This window comes from Blennius ocellaris (genome assembly GCF_963422515.1).
Source record: "Blennius ocellaris genome assembly, chromosome: 19".
Taxonomy (NCBI): Eukaryota; Metazoa; Chordata; class Actinopteri; order Blenniiformes; family Blenniidae; genus Blennius; species Blennius ocellaris.
Genome location: NC_137668.1, coordinates 17,711,278 through 17,730,944, shown reverse-complemented (window position 1 = coordinate 17,730,944; position 19,667 = coordinate 17,711,278). Strand labels below are relative to the sequence as shown.

The following is a 19,667-nucleotide window of genomic DNA, read 5'->3' as shown; positions in this document are numbered from 1 at the left end:
TTTGACATCTTGATCTTGCTCCGTGGTTTTTGTGTTTCAACTTTGATAATAATTTTCTTTCATGCCGCCAATTGAAGCTTGTGATAATTCCTCCACACTTGGAGAAAATAGAAACAATACCTCTCCTCTTCTTGATCCTTTCATTTCAAAAGGATCTGAATTCTGTGCTACAGTTCAGGTAGTTTTACTTGGTGGATCTTTGTGGTTTTTGTTGCAGCCACTCCGACTGGTTTAAAGTGTCACTTTATGCAACAAACACGTATGCAACAATGAGCATGCTGAAACATTTGAATACGACCAAACAACACCTGCACTGTCCTAAAGAAACCCAGTGTGCTGACTGTTGCTCATTTAGTACAAACGTGTTGTGCATGGTCTCGTACTGGTATGAGTTCAATTGTATGAGACTGTAAATGTGTCCGTAGGTGTTGAATGTAATTGTGAATTACTCTCTGTCTGCCCTGTGATGGAGTGGCGAGTTGTCCAGGTTGTGCTATGGCTCCTCCCATAGTCAGCTTGGATCCAGCACCCAAAGCCTGAAGTTCGATAAACCACAATAGCAGATGGATGGATGTTATACTTCAGACAAATCTATGCTTAAAAAGCTCTTTGTTGATACTTAAAGAATCGTTAGTGTGAAAGGCATTGTCATAAAAGCATCAGTAAAACCCCTCATTTATTGAGATCTGAAATGGAAAGGCTTGGGAATGTGCTGGAATGCCTATTCTTCATGCTTAAAGAGTCAATTTACCAGAGCGGCAAGAATTGACTCACCAATTTAAAAAGCACACGTGTGATCAATGTACGTACGAGTGTGGCGTCATCTGTAATTTAATAACCTGTTTTAAATGCGAAATACAAAAAGCCCCACATGAAGTTAACAAAACGCCTCCTCTAATGTACTGTCCTCCCGTCGCACAACAACTCTTTCCCTGAACAAAATGGATTTTGTAGATGAAATCAAACCACCCATGTGGAAATGCATTTGAAGGCCACAAAACCTTGTTGAACCACACAATGCTCGCTATGAATTAAAAAAAAAAATGTAATCACATTTCCACTGTACAATCGATTTTTTTTTTTTAAATGGAATATCACAGCTTTTAAATAAAGAATAAATCCCAGATGTATTGTGTCTTTTTATTCATGCTTGAAAAGGTTTTTCTTTTTCTTTTTCCTTTTTTGCTAAACATACAGGGCAGGCAGTGGTTTCCAGCCTTTTCATAAAAGCTTCATACAAAACGTGCCATTCAATAGCCTTGCCAGCAAGATCTCATTGCCTGTCAAGTATATTTATGCAGTGCATTTAAAACTCCCCTCCGCCAACTAAAATCATTTCATCTTTGCATAAAATCCAAATAATTGGTGAATGGCATGACCTAACAAATGAACCTCAAGCATTTGATGGTTGATGTGAAAGCCCAAGGGGAAGCCTGCTTTTGTAGCTGGTTTCCACCTCTGGCTGGATGGCCCCGCGTCTCGATAAAGGTCCACATCCTCTCGCTTATCAGCCTCACAACACAGCGACTATTTTGACAAGCGAGTCTCTTTTCACCAATTATTTCACCCATTACAGGCCACGCCGGGCTCAGCCCCACCCTGTGCACTCAGTATGTGGAATTAAGATCAATCCGAACACACAGGAAGTACTTTGTGGATGTGTTTAAATCGATACAAACGCATGAATAAACTGCGATATCATCACAATCTGCTGTTGGTTTTCAAATTTGTTGACAAAAGCAGTGACTAAATATCATAATCGTTAAGCCAGATTTCTTGAGGGGTATTGCCTTTAAGCAGTTAATTCTCAGGTTGGATGTTATCAAATTAAAGCAATTTCTCCTCTCTAGACTTGAAACGGTCTTATTTTCATTTACTGTGAGTCAAACTTTCCAACAATCTCAGAAGCAATTCAGCTGCCACACTGTGATAACATTAATAAACCCAGCAGTGCTACTGAGCGACTTTTATGCCAGAGAATTATCCAATTACCATTATAACAAAGTCAATTAGCTAAATACTGATATTCAACTAATAATGAAATAAGGAGACTCTATAAAGTCATCAATACGCTGCAGAGAGGGTGGCTGATGACTGTAGTTAAGATATTGGCTGTGAATAATGTATTCTATCTGATAAACAGTGTGGCGGGCTTACTGAGAAACGATTCCTTTCATTGCATCACTTCACAATAACTTAGACGGCTTCATCCCTTTGCAAATATCTGTAACGTTAACATATTTATCGCAAGAGGAAAAATCAATAATAAATAAATACACATGCACATCTTCCCCCAAAGGATTTGTGTAATTTCTTTAACCAAATTAAATAGCTGACAGCAGAAATACCCGGGGAGTCAATCTTCAATTCTTTTTTATTACTGGAATCTTTGGACACGTTTTGCTTTTCTTTTCTTTTCTTTAAAAAGAAAAAAATCTACTTATCCAATGTGAATGATTCTTAAATGGATTTCCAGATGGCGATTAATACTGCATAGAGAAGGGGGGGGGATGGATATCTCGATCAAACCTTTACGGGAAAGAAAGTCCTTTGATGCTGTGATTATACACAGGTCACACAATGGATAAAATGGAATGAATGGATGTATTGATGTGAGCGGAGATGAAAGAAGAGGCCAAATGGATGAAAGAACAAGCGACGCACATTCAACATAGCTCCACATTTATCTGGGACATTCAGACTACATCTCAGTTTAGAATTTTCTCTGCAGATTAATTGCTATTGTAACAGCCTAAATGCCTTTGAGTAACAAAAGCAAACTTATAAAAGCACACATGCCTGCTTTCACTGAGTACTTAAGAAAAAGAAGTCATATCAATTAAAAAAAACTATGTAACAGTGAAAGGCTGAAGTGTACAGTGAAAATGCTTCTTATGTTAGTTAAATAATTACATTTATTGCAGGGCAAAGGGTGCAATCTGATGTGACTTATGGCATGGAAATATTGCCAATATCCACCACTATATAAATTCTCTTTCATTGATCACCAAAGTGGCCACTGGGGAGCGACTTTCAATGCCACACAAGGCAGAAGGCCTCTCTGGTGCGTGTGTGTGCGCGTGTTGTGGTGGGGGGGGGGCAAAGAGCTATATTTATTTGACTTCATTCGGCCTGTCTTAATGCAGGGTGCCCCAAGGACTTTACCACAAAACAATTAGCCTGGATTTCATAAAGCAATCAGCATGCCACCTTGTCTAATGCAACCGCTTCATACATTGACAGTCTGTATAAAATGGGTGTTATTGAAAGCTTTGTGTTCACGTTAGCTTTTGCCTCAGTGCATTTATGAATCAATTTTTGCCCATAAAAGAAGCTTTAACACTTAAGCTATTTTAGTGGAAATGCATTATGTAAGTTGTCAAATGTACCAGAGAGGCCTGGTAACGATTCGGGCTATTCAGAATGAACAGCCTACCCCATTTTTATAATGGTTCTTTTCAAAACGTCTGGCTGAGTGCATGTGTTTGCTATTAAGATGATGTCAATCATTTTCCCACTGAAATCTAATCCATGGAAAATAATTCCACATTTAAAAAGACTGAAGATTATAAGTTAATCACATCTTTAATTGTCTACTTGGTGGAACATTCTGGAGTGGTGGTAAACATATAAACCCACGACAAATAATAATATTGTCATCATCAGAAATGTGCTGCTTTTGTTCACTCGAACCATTTACGCTAGGATCTGTGAGCTGTTGAGGCGTAAAGGATGATCCCAGATACACAACAAGCCACATCATACACAAGGTTTAATTCCATCAATACACAACCAATTGTGCCAGATAGTCCATTGATTTTGTTAATACCACTTGGAAAGTTTATGTGGCATTGCAGCGAGCTTAGAGAAAGTCAGGTCATTTCACTTTGCGTTGTTCAATCTAAAGCGACGTGGAACGAAAAAAAAAAAAAATGTAATGTTACATGCAGTGCTGTGTGGAAAAGAACAGCCCATAGTATGCACTGTGAGCTCCATAGTGATTTACTTAACTCCTTGCAGAATGCAACAGAGCCCAAATCACCAGTGATTCAGCTTAGTGTTTCATTACTCCCACCAAAGCCCTCAACAATAACACAGGGCATAATCTGCTGCCAATAACTCCAGGTGCTCTTAGTCTGATGGCTCCCTCTGGACCTGCAGGGAAGTAATACTCTGTTTAGAGGCTGGGGTGGAGAAGCTGCAAGGGATAGGTCAATAGTGTTTCTGGGGATAGAAAATCACCAGAGACGGACTTTTGAGTGTCTGCCTGTAACACTATTAGCTACATTATGGCGACTGCTACTGCGAGGAGAGCTGTCATTTCCTTAATTAAGAGCACAGCACAGGGCAAGAGGGAGAAGTGGCCACCGCAATCTCTCTGGGCCTTCGACATTAAAGCCAGATTCTTCATCGCACAAGGGTATAGACCTAACGGGCGGGGGGGGTCTATCTCATTCATTATTCTGGCACAAAGTGGAATTATGGAGTTAGGGAATTACATAGGAGGTGGTGCTGCGGAGTGCGCCGAACAGAAAGGATTTTACACCTCAGCAGTTCTCTGACTATTTCTGAGGAGATTGTTAGGCCACCAGCAGAACAGCAAAGGCTCAGAGGACGGAGGAGAGAAGAAGAAGGACAAGCAAAGGGGAAACCGATGCAATGGAGTAATGGGTGTCTTCCCTGGCAGCATGTTTTCAATGTAAACAAGACAAAATAGTGCACTTCAGTTCGTTGTGGAAACCCTCCATGTGATAAATGGATGGTGCATCTGCATGCAAACCATAGTCAAAGCAGCGAAGGATGTGGCGCTGTGACTCTTCAACCCCTCGCTCGTGGCCACAGGTCTTCGCCAACAGGCTCTCTGACATGAGAGTGCTCTGCTGCAGCTCTTACCTGTCTCTCCCTTGATGGTGAAGTGGAGATGGAAGCAGCACAAGCACAAGAGGGACCAGAGGGAGGTAAATTGGTGAGAAGAGGCAATGCCCATTTCAAAGGTCAAGAAGGAGAGACGGTGTGATGGGGAGAGGGGAGACGGAGAAGGGGAAGAGGAAGAGGAGAAGAAAGGAGGAAAGAGGGCTTTTGTGTTGCCTCCTCACAGGGGACTCGGTACACTTTGCACATGAGCACATCTGTTCTGGAGCGTCGTCCTCATCCCCAAAGCAATGTCAACCTGATTAGCTCAGGGTTGAAAGAGGCAAATAACAATCCAAATTATTCTTCATCCTTTTATGGCCATCAGCAAAGGTGGGACGCCGAGATGAAGACTAGCTTTAGGGAGCTGTAAGCCTTTTAGGAGATGCCTGCTTCCCCATTGCTCCTACTTCTAAATTACCTAAATGATATTTGCTGTAAATAGGATTCTGCTGCCTGCGGCCTACAACCCTGTGATGAAAAAAGGCCTTCCCCTCACTCTGTCTGACATCTATATATTGTCTGCATACAAACCCACAACCCTGCAGACCAAACAACTAAAATTTAGAGGCTCACGTCAAGGTTTAATTTTGGTAGTATGTTGTATGATGTTAACATATTTGGACATTCAGTCTGACTATATATTTACCTATGATCACTCCGTAATGGATTTTTCTATCCTGCACTGCTTTTTAGGTCATTGACTAAAGATACTGTACAGCTATTTAAGATATAATGACGACTTCACTTAACGAGGACAAAACATTACTACATTAAACTGAAGGTAAGACTGTAGCTATTTATCAAAGACGAGTAGATGCACAGTAAGGCTAACTGTCATATTGAAGAAACGTAAAATATCTCTTGATTTCAGGCATTCATAAAAATGTGCAACTTATTTTTTATTTTAAATGTTGGCAAGCTAAATATGGTGATAACACCAAAGTTGTTTTGTTAACACAAGCAATATAAAGATACATCTTCAAGTAATTATTTGTTGATTTGGTGAATGATGTTCATGATCACTTTCTCAACGATTCAATTATATTTGTGGTTTTTAAAAGGTCAGAAAATTGGAAAGCTGTTTTAAACAGCTTGAGATGCCTTGAACAAAAAAGATTGGCATGTTTTTAGTTTAGCCTTCAATTAAAAAAAAAAAAAACTGACTTTCAAAATGGTTGTTAGATTTTCTACAAAGTGACTGAACAAATCATGTAGTTCTTGAAGGTACACTGTGATCGACTTTATTCTACTCATTTATAGAATCAATGATTAATTCAAATAATATCAACATATAAATCAATAATCCCCCAAAATATAATTGCTACATACTTGCTGATCAACCAGAATTTGCATCAACATTTGGAGGTAAAATCATCTCGTTCTATTTTTGTCTAACTTGAGTTGCATCTGGTCAACTGCAGGACATTAAGAAGTAGCCGGTGGGGTGTGAGGGACACTCTGGCATCGCGCGCGTGTGCGTGCGCGTGCGTGTGTGTGTGTGTGTGTGTGTGTGTGTGTGTGTGTGTGTGTGTGTGTGTGTGAGGACAAGACACCCACATGTCATGCCTGACACATCAGCCTCAGCCCCCCCAGGCGATTCGGCGCTAATGCTGCCTATGTCCCACTTTCTACCCTTTGCCCCCCAAAGCCCCCCCCCCCCCGACACCCCCCACCACCACCACCACCACCACCACCACCCCCACCCCACCTCACCCGCTCCTTCTGTCACAGAGCTATAATAACAATGGATCACAGCGGCGCTGCGGCAGAGGCTCAATCACTACGGGATAACATCCGGTGATACGGGCAGCATGACAGTATATCTTACCTCCACTGAACCTCACTTAAACAGAGTTTATCTCGAAATTAGTTTCTCTGCGAAATCTACTGCATTAGTTGCTATTGTATTACAACGGTTACGGTCATATTTACAGGCCTGGGTGGGTACATGTGGAAACCAGCATATAATCATGTATCGGAGAGACACCCCACCCCACCACTCCCAGCACATTATTCTGGTGAAGCAGAAAAATAGAGTAAGGAGCGACGTCAGGAAATAGTATTGCTTTGAAGCCCATAACTCTATTCTGTAGAAAAGAAGCATCACAGTGTTATTCCACATCCTCAGATATAAAGGGAAAAAAAACATAATAACTTCTCGATAGCCTGGATCTCCACTGCCCTATACTTGCGCTCCCCCCCCCTTTGCCAGCCCACACCCCTTCCTCATCCACCGAACACCCACTTCTCCTGCCTCAATCTTTGGTTTCAAAGGAAGCGAATCAGCCAGAAGGACAGAAGGTTATGCATTAGTACTGGTCATTGCTCAAAGAGTGAGCGTTATAAATAATAAAGGCTTGTGAAGGACACGAGGGCTGTGGGATGCATCTCTGGTTCACGCCACACAAGTCAAAGACAAGACTGTAATTTCTATTCCGAAAATGTGACCCTTGCAGCTTCAATTACTTCTCAACAACACCAACCGTGTCCGTGCCAGGAGATGTGATGGTTCTTTGTTAGCCCGACATGAAAGGCTTATTGATATTGGTTATGGAGCGCATGATACACATGTACATTTTTTTGAAAATGAATTTCCAACTTAAAGAAAGTGTGTCACTAAAAATGATGCACACCGAAAATTCAATTTATTCTCTCCCCAGCTGGCTGCCTATACAACTTATAATGTGCTTTTATTATTATTTTTTTATTATTATTTATTTCTAGTCGTGGCAAAAAATAAATAAATAATCTTAACTTTAAACACACAAACAATGGGGAGAAATACATTGTCCATTATTGTGAAGTTTTATGTGTTGCTCAAAGTCATTTCTGCATAAACAAGCATCCGTGAAACCTGACGACCTTTGCAGATGTTTGCTACATAAACAAGTTGTCCGCCTGGCGCTCGTCCTCCCGCCCTGTCCTCCACAACACGCAGTGATTGTGTCGTCGGAGCCATGGTCGCTGCGGGCACATTAGCAAATGTATTACACCTGCTTTATAGGCATGCATTAAGCTTGTTTTCAAGTTTACGCAGATAGCTGAAATCCCCATAATGAGATCCACCTCCTGGGGAGAGACTTGTTCCCCCCTCGGTCCTTTATCCACTCTTATTATTTACTCAGCATCGCTCATTCAGCACTGGGTTTTGCGCCACTTTATTACTTAACCTCACCACACAACATTACGAGCCTCTTTGCATCAGTAAGCAGGCTATCCCACCATGTATCCTGCTCACTAAGCTGATTACACAAAAATAATAAGAACTCATGCCTGAAGCAGTGTGTGTGTGTGTGTGTTTGTGTGTGTGTGTGTGAGAGAGATTACGTGTGTGTATGAAAAAGGTCGTTTTGCAGGAAAGACAGTCGCTTGTTCCTTTGCACAGCATAGAAGTATCACCAAGTATGTTCATATTTGACACATTAGTGTACTGAATTAAGTGGCGCTTATCATAACAAGGTTAGAAATAACACTTGAAAAAGTTAAAATATTTAGTGAAGATGATGACGTCCATTAGCAGGACTTTAAAAGCATGCATACTGTGATTTTGTTAGAGTTTGAGTTTGATAAAACATGACAAAAGTTAAGATCTAAATGCAAAATTGGGAAACATCCTATTTAGACTAACACAACAATAGTTGAAGAAACTTTTGCACTGAAGAATTGATTTAGCGCTACAGCTACCTTTCTCATGTGCTACCTGATTTACATGTTCAAGGGAAATTAATCTGAGGAATGGAGTGGTCAGTCTGAGTGTAAATGAATCCTAATACACCTGAAAAAACAACAACAACATAAAAGCAATGTGCAACGTCGCGGCAGATGCAGCATCCGAGCAGGATTTTTTTTGTTCTGACTGACCTCCAATACCGGGAATCAATGAAGATTCATTTTGCTCTTTTGGGGAGGGGGGTCTCTAGGTGACCTTTGTGAAAATGTCCCACCATTTTGGCAGAATCCGTATAAGTGCAGACCATTTCATGTAGACAGTAAGTGTATGAAATGAGTGCTCCTGTCGTTCCAGCCAGGCTCTCTTTGACAGCATGATGATAGAAGCGTCACATCCTTGGGAGAGTAAATGCAAACTGACAAGAGATGAGCCTTTGGTTGCTGAATATAATACGGAATTGTGCTCTGAGTGTCTTATTATCTTGTCTGTTGATGTCTGAAAGGGGGAGATTTGCTTGAGAAGAGAAGACAGAAACTGTACGCATCCAACACCATCTCGTCCTTTGAAAAAAAAAAAATTGCTTGCCCTACTAACCACAGCTTTCCCACCTAATGTCCACTTCTACTTGGAATAAATACAAGGCAGCAGGATGTTTGTGGTGCCTCGTAGCCCCTGTTACCTGAAGTGGAAGACTATTTGCACAGGCAAGCTTTTAGGAGAACGACCCTTTCACCACAACAGTAAGCATGTGGTGGGTGTAGAAGGTGGACAATTTACTGTAGACAAATATGACCGCTACTGTCATCGTGTCCCACTGACTTCTCCTTCTGGCACAAACTCCTATTAGGCACCAACACTGAAGTTATATGTCAACTTTGGAGAAAAAACCCCCAAAACAAAACATTGATAGGCTATAAACACAACAATGTATATATCACATATAATCAGTGACAATTATTCAATGTTGTCATGGAAAAAAATAACTTTTATTGGGATAGATAGATATCATCAGGTTATGAAGTGACAGGAGATCAATATTTATTATGCTTTATATCTAGAGTGTATAACTCTTTAGCGCCGGCAAAAAAAACTGCTTTAAAAAAAAATACTTTTAAAGACACTGTGTGTGTGTGTGTGTGTGTGTGTGTGTGTGTGTGTGTGTGTGTGTGTGTGTGTGTGTGTGTGTGTGTGTGTGTGTGCGTGTGCGTGTGTGTGTGTGTGTGTGTGTACACTGTAATATCAAGTTTCTAGGAGAGCAAATAAAGTCTCATTTCCTTGAAACTATCAGCGTGTGGTTTCAGTGTGTGTGACACTCATGTTGGTGTGTGAGGTTTCTGTCAATCGAGAAACTGGAACAACTTATTGATGCGATCTTCATAAAACAAGAGGCATGAAACAGTACAAAAAGTACAAAAAGTGTCTTCTGAATGTAAAGAATCAAAGTGCACCTTCGGTTCCAGCGACTTTACCCACAGTAAATGCCAAGAATCTAAATATTGTGGTTTCTAACCAGAGCTGAGCCACATAAAGAAACCCACTGAATAATGGAAAGCCTAGTTTAAAGGCTCGTTTCAGGGTTGTTCTCATAACTGTGGCATTCGTGTCGATAATACAACAGCGACTTGCAAATGTATTTCTTTCTGCAGCCATGAGAGTTCACAGCAAATACAACTAAAAGATGTTGTAATATGATGTTGATAAAACCTACAATAAAGAAAACAACAAATTGTTAATAATAGATCAAATGTAACAGTTGTATCAAATGTTCATTTTATCCCTCTCGATTTGTAATAACAGCTTGGTTGCTGGTTAATTGTGTGAAAGCAGCACCTTTTGAAGGACTTAAATTAACCGTCCAGCTTTCACATTAATAGCAACACGTCAAGCTGAGCTGGTTTTCCAGAAGCATCACAGACCGAACTCAAGTCGGGGGAAGTAACATAAACTGTCAACTCCAATCACTCACGACACCACAACTTCAAACAATTTATCAAATGCGAACAACAACCGTCGTCATTTCTTCAAAGTACAGAAATGAGAAGGACCAGTCGCGAGCGCCACACCTTTCCCTTCAGGCTGGAAACATTTAAAGAAAAAGAAATGCTGAGTCTCTCGTCTTTAAAACCCTCCCCCACCGCCACCCCACTCCCTGTCTCCTCCCTCCACCCCCCCACCCCCCCCACCCTCCAGCAAAGACACGAACACGCCACGTCTCCTCGCCATTCCCTGACAGGTCATGTGGGCAGCGGCTCCCAAACTGAACCTGCTGCTGGCGCAGCCCAGGGCTTCGCCAACGGCCAGAGAGAAAGCATCCCCCAAAATTCACAAGTTTCCCCGCAGCAGCGCCGGCCAGCCACATTTAGAGCGATGACAAACCATCGGCATTGACTGGGCAGAAAACAGACGCAATTCCTAATCTCATAGTCTCAGAAATGACTAAAACCATGCCTGCTTTATTTAATCTCTCAATCACAAAAGCCCGGAAGTAAATAGCTGTGAATATAAAGAAGTGGCAAAGAGTTTGTTGCTATCCAAGTGCATGACAGAAATAAAGAAATGAGTGAGAAACAGGAGAGGAGTCAAAACTGATGAGAGAGGAAGAAAGAAGGAAAGACTTGATGCTTATTAAACCAAATTGCAACACTTTTGAGACAAATCCTGCAGTACGGAGTCCTTGTTTAGAAGACTAGCCTCAGGTTATTCTTGAAATAAGGATTTAAAAGACAGCTGAACTCACGCTGATTAGGTTTGAGAGCAATATTTGGCTCTCCCTCCTCCAAATTCCTATTTTATTCTGTTCACAAATGTTTGGCGAGCTCAGCCTATAGGCACTGTACTATACTTTCTGTCACTTCCACAGCACAGCACACGATGTCAGGCTGACTCACACATACTTATCCTCCCTGAACAATTCTTATTAAAACTCTGCATGCTAAGTACAGGAGACACATTTTAAATTTCTAACCACCACAAAACAAATATACACAAAAAACATCTTACACATTAATACACTTCCACCAGGTGACACAAATGCAGTTAAACTTTCAGAAAGGGAAAAACAAACAGAGAAAAACACCGAAGATTGTATAAATATTCAAAACCCACATCTAAAGCCATTACAGGGGGATTTTGTCACTTGTCATCTTGCATCCACATCAAACAATGAGAAACGTAATGAGAATAATAAAACTTGACACAAGGGTAAATGATAAGCAAATCATTGTCTTTTTTGCACCTTTAATGTTTGTTGCTCTAAAAAGAAACATTATTTTTTGGAAAGCAATGTTTTTGCTACAATTAAAAACAAAATAATGAAAAGAAAAGAAAAATCCTGGAAGTAGTATGGCATGTAGAGATGAGTAGAACTGACAAATAATAAAACTAAGAGGAGATCACGTCCTTAAAAATAACCTGATAAATTCAAGTTCATTAAGCTCTTTAACAAACCTGTTAAATCTGCAGTTACTTCACAGTGCCATATAACAGAAATATGTTGTTTTTTGCCATTTTGCTGGAAGCATTCAAACATAAAACTAATGTTTAGAGCAAGATTACTTTTTTTATTATTACAAAGGATAATTAGACAATTTGCTAAATGATTATTTCTATCGTGCTTATTGATTCATAAAGAGCTCCAATGATTGAATCAGTCCACATGACTGAAACGGCTAATAATGAGAATAATAAAAATAATAATAATAATGATAATATTAAGCACGCTTATTTAGACACAAACACAACAGTGTCAGCATTCAGCACTCAATTAAAGCGATAACTGCAGAAATAATGCTCATGCTGGCAAAGAAATTACCTCATTTAGAAGATAATTTGCAACTTAAACGACCTGAAATAAAAAAAAAATACAAAAACTAAAACAATAAAAAGAAACATCACCAGCAAATGTAGAACAAATATTGCTTCATCAAATGTGCTGAAGATGAATTTTTTTTTCCAGACACAGCTTTTAACTTAACTCTGCATTACGCTAGGGCATCATTGACTGTTGTGCTGTTAATTTCATCAATGATTAGATCTTACATATAGAAGTTAGTGTGTATAAATGAAGTAAAGTCAACATAGTATTTGACTGTACAAAGTCAGTGAAGATGAATGAGAAGCAAAATAGTCTGACAGGTTAAATTTGAGGAACTTTAAATAGATTAGATATAAAGAAAACACACTGACAGATGCTGTCATGAAATATGAAAAACTAATAAATCATCACTGCATTTAAAATAACATTTTAACAAAAGTATTTTCGACTGACATTGCAAAAAAAAAGACTCACTTACTTGCACTGTTAATACACATTCAACTACCCACTTTATAAATCAAGTGCTTTTCTAAGGATATAAAGTCTGAAGAGGTGGATGACACATCTTGATAACTGCCCAACTAACACAAAGCCGAGAAAAGCCACGCAACAACTTCTTCATCACTGCACTGAGCTTGTTGCATGCACCCTGCTGACACCTGTCCCAGCACTGGAACCCCCCGACCTGCTGCCCGAGACCAGCCCTCCAGCCAACAATCCCAGAGAGGGGAAGGATGTGAGCGGACTTACCGTAAAGCTTGTTGGGAGTGCCCTCCCTGTCCGTGGCCTCGGAGGGCAGGAGCAGGGGCTCGTCGTTCAGATCGCTGTCTGGGCTGGCCGCTTTGTCGTCCGCCCGGAGTTCTGCCGCGCTCATGTCGCTGCGCAGGGAGAGCAGCGGCTTGCTCAGCTGCCCCGTAATCATCGGATCCTGTAGCGGAGCTGCGGGAGCCCAGGTGGGAAACAGGGAGGAGGAGGAGGGGGGTGGGAGGGGGGGGGGGGGAACAAAAAGAGAGGAAAATGCCCCTGGTTAGATGCGCTTCAGCTTCTCACCCTTCGCCGGCTCCTTCTCTGTGTCTCCACTCACTCTCTCCCTGCCCAGCGTCTCCTTTCTATCGCTCACTCATCACTCTGCCTCTCTCTCCTGCTCCCTCCCTCTCTCCATAGCTCCCTCTTTTATCTGAGGCTGGTGCTACCCCGCTGATACTGCCGGCTGCTGCCTGGTGAAGAACTGTTACGAATGGCGTGGCTTTACCATTATACCCTGCAGTCCTAAAGCAGTGATACATCCATCTCCAAGGGCTCATTACTACCTGACATGTGCCTCATCTTCGGCAAACACTAAGCTGACAGCAGTCTACAAAGAGGGTCCACGGGCTGCAGGGTGATAAATAAATGAAATAAATCTAATTCTACATCTGAAGGGGGAAGATGAGTGAAAATGCACACCACTGATTATGTCAATTTACACATAGTCGGGGTACATAAAATGAGATCAAGGGTGACATCTCGCAGCACAGTGCGAGACGACGGCCTGATCTAAACGAGAGATGAAATCCCTGATGCTCCCAAATAAAATTGTTGCCCAATTATTCTCATATTTTTGCCAGCACATGGAAGCAGAAGAGAACAACATCTATGTCGCATTATCTGAGAATAGAGCGGATTCAGAAAAAAAGTGGAAAATTAACTGAAAAACCATCCTTATAGACAAAAATACATGTATACATCAGCTGCTCTTTAGATGACGGTTTCTATGAATCTCTTGCACGCAACTGAGGCGTGAATAAAGTTTTGAAAAAGCTGTTGGGGGGGGCGAAAAAATAACTTTGCTTACCTCGACACAGCTCCAGAGTGAAAGAGTAAAAAGAAGAGTTTTCAGAAAGTCCAAATGTTGAAATGAGCCAAACAGCAGCTACAACATGCTTTCTGCACCACCAGAAGTAGCCGCTTCTACGTTTGTGTATATGAATGGCCACTGCAGGTTCAAACCCAAGGTTGCTTCCTAAGACAAGCCCCGGAGATGTCACCTCCTCCCTCTCTCGCTCTCTCTCTCTGTCTCTCTCTCTCTCTCGTATACACACACACACACACACACACACACACACACACACACACACACACACACACACACACACACACACACACACACACACACACACACACACACACACACTCCCTCCCGCTTTCACTCCCTCTGTCTCTTCCCCCTTGTGTCTTCTCACTGGAAAGCTCCTCAGACAGTGTTCAACCCACCTCAGGCTGCAGAGCCCCGACGCACAGCAGCAGGACTACGGCCCGTTTTCGTATTTATGAATCAAGTCCAACCCAAATATGTCTGTGCGGGGGACAGGTGACCAGCTCATGCGGGCACAGACACTAAAGAAAAGCAGGGTCTTATCTTACACCCCCCCCCCCCCCACCCCCAACCACTCATGTCCATTGTAGTGGTCGATGAATTCCTACCCAGAGGGGCCTTTTTAATGCGCTCATCACAGCAATTTGCCCTCTTTGATATGACACATGATAATCTATGAAAATGTTAATCAATAAAAGTAGTTTAAGCTGTCGTTAAAAAAAAAAAAAAAAAAAACACGTGCGCCAACTGGTCAATACTCATATCCCTGGTAACAATGTCACTAGTCATCAGGGCTTCATTTGTGGGGCACTTAAATGTGGGACACTGCGCATCAATGCACCCCTCTGCCCGCCGAGGTAAACACATTTTCCCCTCTGTCTGAGCTTGGCCACACTCTGCATGCATCTGGGTCCACTCCCCACCCACCCCCACCTCCTGCCTCCTTTCCTTTGAGTTGCTTGATAGGTCCACTGGAGGGCAAAATTAATACCTAATTGAATCTTGCAGTCATCAAAATAATCAATAGTTTTTTATTATTTATTCTTCACAGTCTGTTGACTGTTTGAAAGCTCAGAGGGACAGCGGAGAGCAAAGGCAGCCCTGAAATTTCTACCGTTTCACAATGTAATTTTCACTGGGGCATGAGAGTTTGCAAGACCTATAAAAAATGAGAGCAGTGGTTTTTGTTAGGAGGTGTGTGGAGGGGGGGGGGGGGGGGGGGGGGGATAAAGGAAAAATGGGAATCTTTGCCCCAGCAGCTACGATGAAAAATAGAATAAACAAGCCACTGACACTTCAGAGAAGGGCAGGGTCCTTTCTGTCCATCCCTCCATCTTTTTCCCTTTCCCCTTTTCTCCTTATTTCATCATATCAGGAGTGTGGCGGTACCTCTCTAATGCTGGCATTTCTCTTCCTGACAGACTCCAAACAAGTGCTGGGAATGAGATCAGAGCTCTAATCTTCCCCTGGCCTCTGAGGCTCCAGGATAAGGGGGCAACACATCTCTCACCATCTCACACAGCTGTTAATTACCACAAAACAGCAAGCTTTGCTTATACGCAATCATGCCCCCAAATTGGATGGTTTGATTAATTTGAGCTGACAGGAGTAATATCATTACACATAATAGGATAAATCTAATCTTATTGCCAAAATTACATAATAAAAAGGGATATCTTTAAAAAAAAAAAAAAAAAAATTACCATAAGAAATTACATTACTGCTTCTAAGCAGTTGATGTGTAACGGATTAACTTCATCTCTTCTTCTTCCTCTTTTTTTTCCCTTAAACCTCAGACTGCTGATTAAAACTATAATGTGAGCTGCTGAATGTCTGAACGTGAGAGGGCAGGAGGAAAAGGTTTGTCGTCTCTGCTCACTTAGACTGGCCACAGCTCAGGAACAGGTTGCAGAAACAAGAAAAAGCACTTGATGCCCCCCTCTGCCGCCCGCTTACGAAATGCCCCTGGTGGCTGGAGAGTCGGCGGCGAGCAGACAGTCCCGAGTGTCAGATATCCATGAAAAGAGCTGGTGGTCTCACCAGAGCTGTCCTCGGGTGAGAGACTGCTGGATGAGGGGTTTCAGTAAAACACTCAAGACACTCCAGGTTAATAAATGAGATAAAGATGAATTAAACACATTTGATCTGAATTAATAATAATTAAAGCTGTGATTTATCCTCATTACTGAGGCAGCAGATGGTGTGCAAACATCTATGCACACACACAAAAATCTATATTCTTTACTGTTCTTTAATATTATTAAACGACGCATGGCTTTTACCGATAACGCTGTATGAAAGTGCACTGAATGGCTGTTGTAGGTGGATAAAGAAAATCAGGGCACAGGCGAAGCTGAATGGGGAGGCAGAGCAGCAGAGCTGGTAAGTGCGTTAATCAATTAGTCAATCAGCACCGGTTATTCTGCTTGATTGATCATTTTGGCGAAACAAAGCCAGCAAACATTTACTGGTTTCAGATGTTTGAGCCTTTTCTTTGTTTATACATGGGAGCAGCTTGAAGATATTTCCCTTTAAGATCGATAGGTGCCTAAAACCAAGCAAAGCTAGCACATCTGTTTTATATCATATTGAAATATTTTAGGGAAAAATTAAATGAAATGGTAGCTATTGAGAAAATTACTTCCAGATTAAGAAAATTCATCATTTGTGGCGCACGAAACTTTAGGTATTTTGTGTATTTTTGTGGTTTTTCAGCATTTGCTGTTTATTTTGGGTGTGGTTAGTGTTACATTCTGCAGTTGTTTTTCTTTTTACACCAGTGTAAAATGACTACACCGAAAAAATGTACATTTGTGGGTTTTTTTTTAGTATAGAGACGCTTTTCAGGTATCCTCAGGTTTCTCAATTCCCACTGAGCAAAGACTACAGATTGAAAACCTGCTCAGAATAAGTATCAGGTCATTGAATTAGGACACTGCTTATGAGCTTCAGGACCCCTTCCATTTGCCAGGGATGCATATTCACATTTTTTTACCTGTGTTTGTGTAAAATAAAGCCTCAGCAGACCAGCAGACCTTTAAACTGGATCCGTCAAGTCTATAAAGCTTAGGAAAGTTCATAGTCTCAACTAAAACACTGAATTTCACTTTCAGACTTTTTGTGTGCTTAAACATTAATCTAATATCACATCAAGTATTTGTTTTACCAGGTTAATTTATTTTTTTAAACAGCATAATGTCTTCTAACCAGTTTTTAACAGAAATCAACAAAAGATTTTGGGTAAAATGTTGCTAACAAGCTATGAGATCCACGGTCCTTAATTAAAAACTACCCGAGTTGATCTGTCTTTCAATTGTTTCCTGTTTTGGTATTGTTTTTCCCCTGTTGTTTCAGTTGTTTATTTTTAAATAGCCTAAATTAGATAGGCTGTAATAAGCTGTTCAATGCACAAGCAAACACAAACTACATTTTATCCATTAAGGTTTGCTTTGATAATACAATCTCATTTGACATCCGTGTTTTAATTTTCCCAGGAATAACGAACTAAAGTGAGCAATTCATTATTTGAATTAAACTAAACATTATGGTTTGGAATTAGTCTTTCTAAGAAGTGCTGTTTTAAAATGAAAAAAAAAAAAAAGCTCAAACGGCATTCTAATTACAGAAATGCAACTCTGTTTACAGACTAGCAAACCAACCACAATCAATAACTTTAATGTATTAATTAATATTAATAAATAGTATATGTGTTTTTTCTGTAGATGTGCCGCACAGGCCAAACATCCCAAGTCAAAGATGTTTAAAGTGGTTTAGATGATGATTTGTCTCCCCCTTAGGGCTATTAACCAAACTGTTCCCCTCTCAGCGACTGAGTGAAATCTTAGAGCTTCAGTGACAATTTAACCATTTTTCCATGCAAAAGCCTCCGACTATTGTTATGAGTTCCTGTAATTTTATAAGCAAATAGAGAGTTTGTAGAACAATATCTTTAAAATCATCTTCCTCGTCTCTGCAGAGAAAAGCGGGTCAGCGGTACAAGTAGTCGAGTGAACTTGGGCTGATTTTTCTTTCCCCTCGCTCATTAATATGATCAACAGTTATCCCTCTTTACTCCATGAAAACGCTCCCCGGTGGATACTTGGTGGGTCAGTGAAGGCTGAGGGCTATCAAAGCAGTGTATTAAAAGGAGCTCTTTGAAGCTTGTAAACCACGGTGCCCAGCAGGTCCACAACAGATAGACGCCTCTGATTGGTCAGGTGTGTGTGTGTGTGAGTGAGTGTGCGTGTGTGTGTGTGTGTTTTGCGAGATCGATCCACCGAGCTGACATTCTGGAGCATCAAAGCTTTCGGTGCACTAATCTAACTCCTCCTATGAAGGCGAGGGTTGTTTTTATTATTTTCCTTTTTTGTCTATGAAATGCATACATATACCTTAGAGGGGCCCTTGCATGCTTATGATATGAAAGTGTTCGTATCAATGGTTTGAAGGCAACTGAAGGAATATTGAAATCAAGCGAGGACACTGTATTTATCAACCAATAAATAATGCAAAACTATAGAGTGATGTGTAGAGAGGCACGGATTCGCTGGGCCATCCGTTGGACGTAGCTTTGGCAGCAGCGGAGTGACACCACAGAGATTCACACACGGCTGCTCCTCAAAGTCAGTTTCCCCTCACACTGTCTCTGGAGACCTGCGCCACATACACACTCATGAAAGGTGTGAAAATCTTATTTCCCAAAAAGGATCGGTAATTCTCTGTGAGGGTGGAAGCCGCAATCAATAAATCATTGCTAAGCAGATTGTAAAGGGGGAAAAAAAATTATTCCCTCTTGGTATCAGTGCATTAGGAATCTCCCGAGGATGGATGAGGCGAGATGGGGGTGTGAGACAATCTCAATAAAGAAGAGGCAAATCATACCTTTGGCATTCATCTGGACTCTGGCAAGCGGCTGTCAGCAGAGTGACGGAGCGTCATGGGAGTCGACCATTATCTGAGGGGTTCATTTAGCCACCGTGTTCAGGATGTCTGAAAATATACAAGAATACCATACATCACGTACTATCACAACTTGAATAAAAAGTTGTTGCAAGTGGTATTTTCCATAGTTGAAGCTTCTCCTTTATGAATGAGTATTTCTGAAGCTTTTCGAGGATTACTTGGTCACAACTATATTTATTCCAATAAAACACAGTTTGCATTAAAACCGTAGACATTATTCTACATGAAAACAAGTCTAATACCTTTAATTCTTGCAATAACTTCACATCAGCCTGTCATACAATTAAATTATATTCATAAAAGTGATGAAAGAAGTGTAAAAATGTCCTTAAAACTATTTCAAGTTACTTTCACAAAATTTTTGTTAGTGAAATAGATTTGAAGTATCATAAAGGTTTCATAATATGCACAATGACCACTGAGCTGTACATCACACGGTTACGTCACGACTT

The 19,667-nt window shown here is 41.0% G+C and overlaps 1 protein-coding gene across 1 annotated transcript in view; it reads right to left on the bottom strand.

The window, feature by feature from the left end:
- The window catches only part of pou6f2 (POU class 6 homeobox 2), a gene marked incomplete at its 3' end in the record, with an annotated part of 73,242 nt that extends 54,064 nt beyond the window's left edge, over nucleotides 1-19,178 (bottom strand). Inside the window, exons 1-2 of the mRNA XM_080514946.1 lie at nucleotides 19,135-19,178; nucleotides 13,149-13,337 (exon numbers count right to left, since the gene is read on the bottom strand). Of these exons, the coding sequence (XP_080371072.1) occupies nucleotides 13,149-13,337; nucleotides 19,135-19,147 (202 nt within the window). The 5' untranslated portion in view covers nucleotides 19,148-19,178. The remainder of the gene's footprint in view (nucleotides 1-13,148; nucleotides 13,338-19,134) is intronic.
- Nucleotides 19,179-19,667: the final 489 nt, after the last annotated feature.